Raw genomic sequence first — 13424 nt, 5'->3', positions numbered from 1 at the left:
CCCTGTAAATATTAAAAAATAAGCGTAGGTATTATTAGCAAATCTCAAAGCTCCCAAATTCTGAATTTCGTATATTTATGATCTAGCATTTTAATACCAAATACATGCTCTCAAACATAGCCTTGTTCATTAGTCTTGATGTATATATCTAAAACCTCCTTTGTATCACAATTACATTTTATGGGTGCGATCACTAAGTTTGGGTTATTAATAAAAGTATGTTTTTTTTTTTACTATAATTCAAATTCATACTTAGATGAACTTTTTTATTTATAACCCGAAGAAATCACAACGGACAGGAAAACTTGGCCGTGTTGGCGCAGTGCCATATCCTCGTGCTGGAGGTGTAAAACTTTGAGAGTAGGACCCATGTCCCTAGGGCCTATGTTGGGTGTTGGCTTGCACAGAGGAGAGATGCTCATGGGATTGAACCTTGATTGCCTGTTTACCAGACAAAGCCTCACCCCACTAGGCCGACCTCCCTTGAGGTTCATACCTAGATAAACTTGTAACTAACATCTTACCTATTTTTTTCACTAAAAAAAAAAAATTATAGTTTTTTCTTCAGCTATTCAAATTCATATATCAAGTAACTACTATTTCTTCAACCATAATTAATAGTTAACAAATAACAAAATATGACAGTTTTATCTAGGGCTGAGAAACAAGCTGAGCTGCTGGTGGTTCGGATCACCATGAACTAGTTCGTGTTCGGTTCATGTAGGTGCCGAGCCAAGCCATGAGCAACTTGTTAACAAAAAGGAGCCGAGCATGAAGGTGCTTGACTCCATTCAACTTGTGTAAGCTCGTAAGATTATAATATATAGAATGCTAGTATAAAATTTATCATAAAAAATAGTTTTGTACTATTGAGAAGGACTTATGATATGTAAAAAATAGTGTTGCAATTAGGGCTGGTAAATGAGCCGAACAACTCGAGCTTGGCTTGTTCGGGCTCGACTCGTTAAAGGCACACCCCCAGCTAGAGTTTCGCTCGTGAGCTTGTCACAAACCGAGCCAAGCCCAAGCTCATTATGAGCTGATCACGAGCTGTCTTGTTTTCTTTAAAATTTTATTTTTAATTGTTTTTTAATCTTGATAATATATAAAATACATATGATATATATAATACATAACATATATATGATAAATGCATAAAATACATATAACATGTATATTATATATAATATATATAAAATATAAAATATATAAGTATTTACTATGTAAAACGAGCCTACAAAATCCGAGCCGAGCTTGCCATATTCGTGTTCGGCTTATTTACCTAAACGAGCTGACTTATAGCTCTGCTCCCTGAGTTCAATTTCCAAGTCAAGATGAGCTTCTCATGAGCCGAGCCGAGATGAACAACAAGCTGCTTGTCTCATTTTTTAGCCCTAGTTGCAGTTCAAATCCCATTGTTGAAATATTCCTTGTTTTTTTAAACGAGCTAGAGCTAGCTCGGCTCAGCTGACTTGAGCTTGGCTCATCTAGTTATCAACATGAGCCGAGCCCAAGCTGAGTTAGATGATAGCATCCGAGCTTGAACAAGATTGGCTAAACTCGTTCGGCTCATTTATCAACCCTAGTTTTATCCTTATTAACTATATTTTTCTCTGCTCACTAAGGGAAATTTTCAAAAAGGCACCTAAAGTTTGTGAATTAGTCATAAAAGCACTTATGTTTTTGAAAATTTAAAAAATGCCCTTCAAAATTATTGTGGTTAATTAAAAAGGCCTACAAGTTTACTACCGTCAAGTTTGTTGTTAAATGGAATGTGAAACTACCATTTCACAATCAAATTAAAAAGGCTCAGCAATTGTAGGGTGCTGTTTCTTCGAGTTATAAATCGACAAAAAAAACTTGTTGGTGGTGATAACTGTTCAAAAAGATACTAAGGATGCAAATGGGTCAGATCTGGATCAGGTTGAAACAACCAAAATCATAAAATATCCATACTAGATCCGGTCTGTTTGCATAGGAGACACTAACCAAAATCCCCGGCATTCGCTAGTGGCCCTTAGCAATGTTTTGGAAATCGGTTCCTTGACAAAAAAAAAAAAAAAAGAAGAGAAAAAAATCGAATCGATTCGATCAAACATTTTACAAGAAAAAAGAACTCAAATCGTGTTTCGAATCGTACCGTATCTGTGTCACCAGCCGTTCAGTAAATTGTGTTTTTGCCGTTTCTCAAATTCCAAAGAATCCAAAACCGACGCTTTCTTAGTTGTTAAGAATAAAAAGCCGGTGCTGAAGAGGCCGCGTCGCGTCACTTGAAAACCCTGGAAAGTTTCCGTTTTCCGGTCACTTCTCCAAACGCGGAATCGCGAGGCCAAGAAGAAAAGAAGGGTCGGAATAGCGAAGGATTTTCAAAATTCTTCAAACGGAGATCTGAAGGAAGAACGAGGCAGGAAAATCCGTAGTTCTCTTCAGAATCTCCAATCCTAGACCGGTAGAAATGGGGAGGACGGAACCCTAATTCTCCTCGACCGTAGATCTGAAGCGCCTTTGATACAGACTCCTATTCTCGCCGGAAAATAGTCCGGCGGACGCTTCCGTCATGTCGTCGAAGGACTTCAACGTCCCTCCGGTTGTTTTTCCGACGGGCACCACCGGAGGACCCCAGCAACGTCGGCTTCCCACGACGGCGCCTCCCTTTCAGCCGGCAATCCGCCCGGCGCAGCCAAGCCCTAACCCTAACCCTAGCCTCCCGTTCATGTCGTTTGACATCGGATCGGCGTCTTCCTCGAGCTCTTTGGCCGCCTACTCGGCGCCGGTGTTCGGCGGGCACGGAATCGGGAATTCCTTCGAGGATGAGCTCCCGCTTCTCGAAGAACTGGGGATCAATACCCGCTTGATCTGGAAGAAATCGCTCTCGATCCTCAACCCCTTCAGAGTAAACCCTAATCTGCACGAGGATGATGATCTATCTGGCCCCTTCATCTTCCTCATGGCCTTCGGATTGTTCCAATTGCTCTCCGGGAAGTTGCATTTTGGGATTATTCTTGGGTGGGTCACTGTTGCTGCTCTGTTTCTGTATGTTGTCTTCAATATGTTGGCTGGGCGAAACGGCAATTTGGATCTCTACCGATGCCTGAGTTTGGTGGGTTACTGTATGTTTCCCATGGTGATATTCTCGGCCTCTTCTCTGTTCGTCCCGCAGCAGAGCGTCGCCATCTACGTTATGGCCGCGGTTTTCGTCGTCTGGTCGACGAGAGTTTGCACGGGGCTTTTGGTGGAGTTGGCTTCTTATGGAGATGAGCATCGGGGGTTGGTGGGTTACGCCTGCTTCTTGATTTTCTCGCTCTTTTCTCTGTTGGTTATATTCTGATTGGGTTGGAGTTTTGGAGAGGAAACAACCAAATTGAAAGAAGGTTCTTCCCCCACGGTTTGGGTAGGTGCCATAGGTGCAACGTCTTAGAATGGTTTCTGTAATCTTCTCTCCATTGGTCTCATTGGACATTTTTTTTCCTTCATGTAGATTTAAACATTTACTGGGTTATTTGTGATGTCTCATGACATTGCTGGTTTTTGTATCTTTTTCTTTCTTTTTGTTATATTCTGAAGGTGTACATTATTTCTTTTAATGCTCTTTGATTTACACATTTTTTTAGAGTTAATATGATAGTGATGGTTACCTGAGGAAATATCTAATTTGCGAATTCTTTGTCTTGATTGGGTTTAATTTTCTGATTATGCATTATGAGCTTGAGATGTTCTCTGTTCTCATGTCATATCAAAAGCACTGAACGGATGCAGAAGGCGATGCAGCATGACTTTTGCAAAATTTTACAGTTTGAACTTTGAATAGCGAAGTGGAACTTATTATTTGTCAAGAATTAGTTCAAATAGTATGATTACTTTGAGATACCATGACCATCAGGCTGGCATTTCAGGGCGAAGAACTAAGGGTTTCTTTTAGGTGTTGTTGGTATATGAGCTGTTGGATAGGTTCTTGTATCGACCATAAGACAATATATAGGCAGATGGAGACTGTTGAGTAAAAAAATCCCAGTTCTTTTCCATAGACTGCTGCTGTAAACATTATCTATTCAGGTGCCTTTCTGTGAATGTTTTCTCTCACAGTAAGCATACCTGCCTTTAAAATTTTCAACTCATGCTCTAGCCACAGCCAATTGGCTGATCCTGAGGCGTTTCAATTTGAAATTGGATGATGCTTTTCATAACCGCTTTATGTTTGAAATGATACCAGAAGAGCCTGAAAGATTCATCTGTCATCTTATAACCTTGGATCTACTATACAGAAAGATCTAGAGCATGTTTGCTTGCATCCCGTGTTAGTCGAAATCACATGTTTAGTGAAAATAATATCCTTTTTGAGCTGCATTTCTCCAATGAATTCATTCCACCACCATGTCCAATAAGGCTCCCAGGCATGCCACGTAAAGTAGCATGACAGACGTTCTTTGCAGCGATCTCCCATTCAAACCATGTTATATTTTTATAGGTTATCTTTTGGCCTTAGTCTATTGCAATATCAATTTGTATTTTTTGAACATTACATTCTCATCCTCGCTCACAGTTTCAAATAGTCAGAATTTTATGCCACAGATGATGTTTGAAATTTAATTAATTCCATCCTCTTGTTAATACTAACATTTTTCTTAGGCATTTTAGCTGATATTAAATTCAAAGGTTTCATGTCCTTGTGTTGTTGTACCTATTAAATGTGAATTCCAATAAGGCTATGTTTGGGAGCCTTGAATCGGCGGTTGTGTAGAGACAGTTTCAATGCTCTTATACTCCCTTGCTGTTTGGGAGCAGTGGTGTTGCTGAAACAATGTGTTGGGACTGGTGTTGGTAGGCCCAACATCACATTTCAACACCTTTCACGGGAGGATGTTTTTGGCAACTTGATCTCTCAACATCTCACATTGGAAAAACCATATTTTGGCTACACACTGAAACAGTGTTTCCATCCCACTGCAAGGCTCCCAAACGTAGCCTAAACCTCATGTCCATTAAGGAATCAATGGCATTTAAGTTGTGGTCTGGTGAACATTGCTCTACAGACATACAGTTGTGATGTATGCATTCTTATGGAGATCTATTAATCGCTAATTCTTTTCACAAGGAAAAGAAATGACAGTGGGATGTACTGACTATCGCTCAGTTTAATAGATACTACTTGTTGAGACTAAGATGTTTTTAGTAAAATGTTTTTAGTAAATAAGTTTTTCCAAACTAGAGGTTATTTGAATCTTATTCTTTAATGAGGGACCTGGGTGTAATTTTGTTCTTTGGACTCTCTCTATTTAATATAGAGATTAGCCCTAATTGAATAACGATTTCTATTCTTCTCTCTCTCTCTCTCTCTTGTTTACTTGAAAACCCTAGCCGCAAACTGTAACATGGTATCAAAGCAGGTTGCAGATCTGGGCGTCATCTTTGTTCTTGGTGTGTCGTAGAGGATAGATTTTTTGTCGACATCGGAGTGGAGGCCAGTCGATGAATGCAAGCATGTGATCTCTGCGTCGTAGTTATCGGGTATGTAAACCAAGATTGCAGTTGCTGCTTGGAGTCGATCTGGTGAGGTATGATACAGTTTTAATTGTGTGTGTTCAGATCTGGGTATCGATCTGAGGGTGAATGACACAGTTTTTTTTATGATTCAAGTCTGTGTTCAGTTTTGGGTGATTATAAACTTCTTGTCGTGGTTGTGGGTTTCATGCTGCGTGTCGCAGCCTTTCTCTTTGTGATCTAAATCAGATCTGTTAAGTCGATGGAAGTGTTTGTGGGGGGTGTTTTAAATAAGACAATGGAAGTTGTCGATCGTGTGGAAAGTCAGATTTGACCAGCGTCTCTTAAATCTGATCAGACCTATTAGTGTTGAAGTTACCGATCATGTGGAAAATTAGATCTGATCAGCATCTCTTAAAGCTAATCAGACCTATTAGTGTTGAAGTTGTTGATCGGTGTGGAAAACCAGAACTGATCAGCGTCTCTTAAATTTGATCAGATTTATTGGTGTTATAATTGCATCTAGGTGTTGGTCAGATATATAGTTGTTGCAGCAGATTGTGTGTGGCTGTCGTGATTTATATTGCTGGGAGTTTTCGTCGTGAATTCCTTTTGGCTGGTTGATAAATACGCAGCTGTCGTGAATACCTTTATCTATGTTGATAAGTACAAGTGTTGTGCAGAACCATGTTTTTTTTTAAGTGGGATTCTGTGTTGGGCACTGTGGTATCACACTTTAAGTCGTGTGTTGGGTGCTGCTACTGGTTGTAGTAGAGGCGTATGTGTGATGATAACACACTCTAAGTCGTGTTGGATGTGTGATCTTGATTTACAGCCTATAGTCATCCTTGGTTGAGGTGAAAGGCTTTAGTCAAGTTTCTTTAAAATTATATTTGGAGTTTGGATCTGAACAGTCGAAGGTCGTGTTTCTCAGATTTCATTGGTGAAGTCAAATCTTGATACAGTCAGGCTTGTTGTTGATTGTGGGTATGCGCGTGTGGTTGCTCCTGCATTTTGTGAATCAAGCCCATTAGTTTATATTATGGCTCAAGTGATTAAATCAGATGCAGATTCCTCCAATGATTGTGTAACTCTTAGTAGGGCTGAATATGACGAGCTCCTTGCTTTACTTTCATCCAATTCAAAGTCTTCTGTTGCGGAGGTTGTGTGCTCGGCAGGTGATGGCCTATATGCTCAAGGTGGTAGGTGGGTCATTGATTCTGGAGCCTCTGGTCACTTGTGCGGAAACTCGAGCAATTTTTTGAGTTTAAAACCTGTGATAGGTCAGAAAGGGGTACGTCTTGCTGATGGTAGCTCTTCCCCAATTGTAGGGCAGGGAAACATGTCTATTACCCCTACTCTTCAATTGTCACATGTTCTTCATATTCCTTCGTTTCCACAGAATTTATTATCAGTCAGTCGAATGACAAAAAAGTTGAATTGTAGAGTGATTTTTGATCCTATGGGATGCACCTTTCAGGACTTGCTGACGGGGAGAAGGATTGGTGGTGGCTATGAGGAAGGTGGTCTGTATTACCTTCACCAACCAGAGGTTTCGGCCCACTCTGCTGTTACATCATCCTCAAGTCCTCTATTGTGGCACCATCGTTTGGGTCACCTTCCAGTGACAAAACTTCGTCGTGTCATTCCTCATATACCTCCCTCAGTTTCTTTTCAGTGTGAAACATGTCAATTGGGAAAACATTGTCGAAGCTCTTTTCCCTCTAGTCAGAATCCATCAAGTCAAGGATTGTTTAATCTTCTTCATGTAGATGTGTGGGGTCCGAGTAGGATTCCGAATAGGTCTCAATGTCGTTATTATCTAGTTATTGTTGATGACTTCTCGAGACTATCGTGGGTGTTCCTGTTAAAAGATCGGTCTCAAGGTCCTGTCATTCTTAAATCTTTAATTGCAGAGATAAAAACTCAATTTGACATATGTGTTAAAATTGTTCGCACCGATAATGCTCTTGAGTTCAAATCCAAAGACTTACTTAAATTCTACTCTGGTAATGGGATTCAACCTCAATTTACATGTCCCCATATCTCCCAGCAAAATGGGGTGGCTGAGAGGAAACATAGACAATTCCTTAATGTTGCTCGGTGCCTTATGATTCAATCTAATATGCCTGCTACATACTGGGGCGATGCGGTTTTGACAGCCGGGTTTCTTATAAATCGCATGCCGTCTAGTTCTGTAGAAGACCAGATCCCAATTCAAATTCTCCATCCAGAGGCTCCTCTCTTTCCTATCCCCCCTAAAGTTTTTGGATGTGTGTGTTTTGTGCATAAGCTGGGTCCTGATCGAGATAAACTTGCTGCGCAGTCTATTAAATGTGTTTTCCTTGGGTATCCTAAAAACCAAAAAGGATATCGTTGCTATGACCCTATATCTCATAAAGAGTATGTCAGTGCGGACGTTACCTTCTTTGAGTCTAGTCCTTATTTTTCGAGTACTACTCCAAGGATATAAGAGAGTCAGGGTGATGTTTTTCCTCTGCCAATTCCCCCTTTTCCTTTAGAGTCGTTCAGTCCAAAGCCTGTGGCTCCATCCTCTGGGGAGTCTCGTTACAGAAACCCTCCTATAGTGTATACTCACAGGTTACCACCTACCTCCATGCCCCCACTATCTTCTTCTCCTGAGGCAAGTATCACTGAGCATACTGAAGTTTCTGCTATTGATGAGGATCTTCCTATTGCTCTGCGAAAAGGGAAAAGACAGTGCACCCTTCATCCCATTTCTCAGTTTGTTTCTGAAGTTAATCTTGGGGCTTCTATGAAGAAGTTTATCTCGGCTTTGTCTGCCTCCTCTGTTCCGCTTCATCACAGTCAGGCTCTATTCGACCCCAAATGGATGCGGGCTATGAAGGATGAGATGGATGCCCTATGTTCCAGGGACACTTGGGATTTGGTGGATCCTCCAACTGATGCAGATATTGTCGGCTGCAAATGGGTATATACCATTAAATATAACTCGGATGGGTCAATTGAACGGTACAAAGCACGGTTGGTTGCAAAAGGGTATACTCAGACTTATGGTGTTGACTTTTTTGAAACTTTCTCCCCAGTTGCTCGACTTGGCACGATTCGTCTTGTTCTTTCTGTTGCTGTGCACCATGGATGGCCCTTGTTTCAGTTGGATGTCAAGAATGCCTTCTTGTATGGGGATTTGCATGAAACTGTCTACATGCAACAACCCTCAGGCTTCGAGGTTCAGGGGGAGTGTAAGAAGGTGTGCAAGTTGAAGAAGGCTATTTATGGCCTGAAGTAGAGTCCAAGGGCATGGTTTCACAAATTATTTGAGGTAATGTCTAGTTTTGGCTTTGTCAGGTCAGCTTCAGATCACTCCTTGTTCATCAAGAAAACCAGTGCTGAAATTGTTGTTATGGTGGTATATGTCGATGACATCATATTAACAGGGAGCAGTGCCCAAGATATTTCTGCCACAAAAGATCATCTTCAGAAACACTTTGTTACTAAAGATCTTGGTCACCTTCGATATTTTTTGGGTATCGAAGTTGCAAGAAACAAAGAGGGCTTAGTGTTGTCTCAAAGAAAGTATGTGTTGGACTTATTAAAAGAGACTGGAATGCTAGGAGCCAAGCCTGCTAATATTCCAATGGATCCCAAAACTCACATGTTCGATGAGAAGTCTGAGTATGTAGACAGTGCCAACTTTAGATCCTTGGTGGGTAAGTTACTATATGTGACTGTTACTAGACCTGACATTTCATTAGCTGTGAGTAAAATCAGTCAGTTCATGGACAAACCTACAAAAGTTCACTGGAATGCAGCTATGATGGTTATTCGGTACTTAAAGGCATCTCCTGGTAAAGGTCTGTTGTTTAAACGAAATCCATCTTTGGACGTTGTTGCTTACACTGACGCAGATTATGCATGATCTGTTGAAGATAGGAAGTCAACATCTGGATTTTGTGTGTTTGTGGGAGGAAATCTTGTTACCTGGAGGAGTAAGAAACAAACCGTTGTAGCCAGGTCGAGTGCTGAATCTGAATACCGAGCAATGGCCCAGACTGCAGCTGAGATTATGTGGGTAAAGTCAGTCTTGACCGAGCTTCAGGAGAAAGTATCCCTACCTATATTGATGATGTGTGACAATAGGGCTGCTACATATATTGCCAACAATCCAGTGTTTCATGAAAGGACTAAACATATTGAAGTTGACTGTCACTATGTTCGCGACTTGGTTCAGGCTGGGTATATCTGCACAGATCATGTATCTTCCGAAGATCAAGTAGCTGATGTTTTTACCAAAGCCCTGGCGAGACCAAATTTCTCAAAGTGTTGTGACAAGCTGAGCATGATTGATATCTATGCTCCAGCTTGAGGGGGAGTGTTGAGACTAAGATGTTTTTAGTAAAATGTTTTTAGTAAATAAGTTTTTCCAAACTAGAGGTTATTTGAATCTTATTCTTTAATGAGGGACCTGGGTGTAATTTTGTTCTTTGGACTCTCTCTATTTAATATAGAGATTAGCCCTAATTGAATAACGATTTCTATTCTTCTCTCTCTCTCTCTCTTGTTTACTTGAAAACCCTAGCCGCAAACTGTAACACTACTAAATATAATATTTTTGGGTGTGCTAAACATAAATCTTAATGAAGACATTTTTTCATAGTTTTACTTTAGGAGGAAATTCAAATGTGTTGTGCAAAGGAATTTACTATGGCCTTTGACCAATTCTATTTCTATATTACAAGAATTAAAGTATCAACATTTGTATGATGACATATTCCAACCTTCTATAATGCTGTTTGCATGCTAAGGAGACAGTACACGTTCACTGGTTACTATAAGATAATTGTTGTTGATGATGATCACATTGTGTGTGGTGTCATTGGCTGGTTCACTTTGATCCAATTGTGCAACTTTTTCAGGTTCTAGCACATCATTTCTATGATTTATGTTTAGGAAACTTTTGTAAAAACAAAAAAATGGAAGATAGTTGCAATAGTGCTCGTATTGTCATCTTTGTCTTCCTATTCTCTTATCCTTCTCTATTTGCAGACAATATGCTGAAATGATAGATCTGCAAGTTGTTGAATTACAAGAACATTTGCCCTGATCCTTAGATCTGTTCTTGAAGCTGCAACTGTAGCTTCCATCATGTGTTGGCATTAGTTGAAGCAAATTATTTGTTTTATACGCCTTTTGTCATCTTTTTGTGATAACTGTTCTTATTTGTTATCTTGTCTTTAAATGTTATGGCATGATCACATGATGGTTTCTCCTGTGGTTATACAATAAACAAAAGTTATCTTCACATCAAATTATTCGATGGAGCTCTTTCACAGTTGTGTAATAACACTATTTTGTGGAAAGTATTGCTGCGGGTACATTTAATAGTCCAACATGCTGATGTTGTGGAGACGAAGATAAAGAAGTTCTGCCTGTTTTTTTTCAATGACTACTCAATTGATGATGCCCTTGCATGCAATTGATGTTTGCTTTTGAATGGGAGTTTAAGCATTTGATGACATTTAGCAATTGATGTATTGTTAATTATGTAGTTTGAGTTACATTCATAGTTAATAGATCTGAACCTAGTTATCATTTAGCCACACCAGTTATTGCTAATTGTGTGTTCATTATGGTCTACCATCTTTTCTCTAGTAAGTTGATGTCATGTAGAGCCCACAAGGGCTTTGCTCATCTGGTAGGGGAGACTTGTGGAATGTCACCAAGTTGATGGGATGCCACAAACCAAGTTGATGTCATGTAGAGCCCACAAGGGCTCTCATCTGGTAGGTGTGACTTGTGAGTGAATGTCACCAAGGTCAAGCTGGGTGTACATCCCAGTCCGCAAGGGGGACATCAAGGGTTTTACCAACTGATGAAAAGTTGATGTCATGTAGAGGTGCATAGATAATATGATCTTCTTGAGCATCCAACATCCTCCATCCTTGAGCTGATCCATCCCCAAGTAACCAAACTGTTTAAGCGCTTGTGGGAAGATTTCTGGCAATACTGTTCCTCATCTCTTGATACTTTATATTTTTTCCCCATATCCACCATTCATCTATGTTTTTTCCTGCTAATACCAACCATCTGTTTTGAAGATGGGGATCTAATATCTGTGCTGCTGCTAAGTTTATTTCTTTTTGCGAAAAGGGTGGTATCATATCTTCTGGATGATGCACGTCACTGGTTGATCCTAACCATCCATGCAACCGAATGCGACCTTGCTATCCACATTCCGATGCATTTGTACATATGATCCTAACCATCCAAATGCATTGGGTTGGACGGTTAGGATTGATCACGTCATAGGATCTTGCTTTTAGTTGTTGATTGCTCACCTTTATAAGCACACCTCATTCCACATTTTGTTACTCCAACAATCAAATTTCTAACAGTTGGGGTACTTTGTTATCAAACTTATACAGAGGATTAGACCAGTTTGTGAGTTTTGGTTTGGTTTGGGCAATATTATTGCTTTGATGAGCTGGTTCTTGGGTGTTAATCTACGTGATCCGTATTTTTAAAACATGGTCCACTATTTTTGTTCCATCACTTATGGTCCAATGAGAATGTTTTTTTTGGATAGTCCAAGGGAAACACCCCCCACTCCCCCATCACTTGGTGGGGCTGACCTCTGGTTGCTATAACGCTTGAGCCCGCCCCCTCCCCCCCTGCCCACTGGGTAGTACACCCAGCTTCGACCTTGCGCAAGGGATGCCACCTTGGTGACATTCACAAGTCACACCTACCAGATGAGCAGAGCCCTTGTGAGCCCATGGAGAATGCCTATGAGCTCAATTTTGTGAAAATCCAAACGGCTATTGGGTACTCATTTTCACCATGGTTGGCAAAATCACGATAAAAATTGCTGCTTCATTCGGACCCAACCTTGCAACGAGGTCAGCATCTGATATTGAGATTTGGCTTGTCCGGTTTTGGTCAGAAGCTGCTCAGATTTGATTACTTGAACGTTCTTCTAATGAAGCACTTGGACGAATTGGATTGTTAAAAAGCTGAACATATATAAAGGCTAGGACGATGCCCCCTCAAATAAATAAATCTTTTGAAAATAAATAATATGAAAATATCAGTTTTTTATCGATTTGGGAATATATAAATTACAGACTCGGAATATTTTCTAAATATTGCTGGTATTCGTGCCTATAATCACAACAGGGCATTCCATGATGTTGGAGGGTTGAAGCGAACTTTAGTTAGGTATGGGGGTGGTGGGATCATAGACAATTTGCCCAACAGAACTTGACTTGAAGCTAGTCGGGTTCCTGCTGTAGTTTTAGGACCAACCAACATGCCTCGAGAGATAGTCATCCTAGCCGTACCTTGTTCATATTGTAAGGAATAAAGGATGATGAATGTTGCTCGTGATTCTCTAAACAAAACCTTTTATTGCATCAATCAAAGAGTGAGAGGGCAAGCCGCTCCACCCACCGCACCAGGGAAGCAGATTGGTGAAGTTCGATGACCGACCCCTCTTCTCTCTCTATGTATATATATATATATATATATATAACTCTCTCTCTCTCTCTCTCTTTATATATATATATATATATATATATATATATAGAGAGAGAGAGAGAGAGAGAGAGAGAGATGAGTTTGTGGCTCGTCGTTGTGAAACTGGTAAAATTGTTTGACCTGATTTGTAACGGCAACCAACGAAAATCAACAACTCTCTCTCTGGCACATTAAAGACTGGAACCTACAACTTAACCAGGAGGAAAGAAATAGGAATTCAAATATGGGTGAAGCTCCTACCCTATGGAGAAATACTTGTTTCCTCTCCCTGTTAGCTCTCATCCTCAACTCACTAAAGCGCCTCAAGAGCCACTTCGCTGGATCATCACCTTCCTCACAGGCCTCCGATACCACCAAAGGGGAGACCAAGAGCGAAGGAGCAACAGAGAGGCCTGAAGAAGAAGTAGACGACGACGACGACGAACTCT

At 40.4% G+C, this 13424-nt stretch overlaps 1 protein-coding gene across 1 annotated transcript; it reads left to right on the top strand.

Moving 5' to 3' along the window:
* The first annotated feature begins 2243 nt into the window (after positions 1 to 2243).
* LOC149848541 (uncharacterized) lies at positions 2244 to 3644 on the top strand. The gene has a single exon (XM_090011803.1). The coding sequence runs from the start codon at positions 2558 to 2560 to the stop codon at positions 3326 to 3328; it is 771 nt and encodes a 256-aa protein (XP_089867929.1). The 5' UTR covers positions 2244 to 2557; the 3' UTR covers positions 3329 to 3644.
* Positions 3645 to 13424: the final 9780 nt, after the last annotated feature.

The sequence above is a fragment of the Nuphar pumila genome, chromosome 1 (genome assembly GCF_984573655.1).
Source record: "Nuphar pumila chromosome 1, dmNupPumi1.hap1.1, whole genome shotgun sequence".
NCBI classification, from domain to species: Eukaryota; Viridiplantae; Streptophyta; class Magnoliopsida; order Nymphaeales; family Nymphaeaceae; genus Nuphar; species Nuphar pumila.
The sequence above is the reverse complement of the archived record's forward strand: the minus strand, read 5'-3'. Positions and strand labels throughout refer to the sequence as shown.

Excerpts from the sequence above, each read along its gene's own strand:
- LOC149848541 (XM_090011803.1), top strand. The coding sequence starts at position 2,558 with ATGTCGTCGAAGGACTTCAACGTCCCTCCGGTTGTTTTTCCGACGGGC.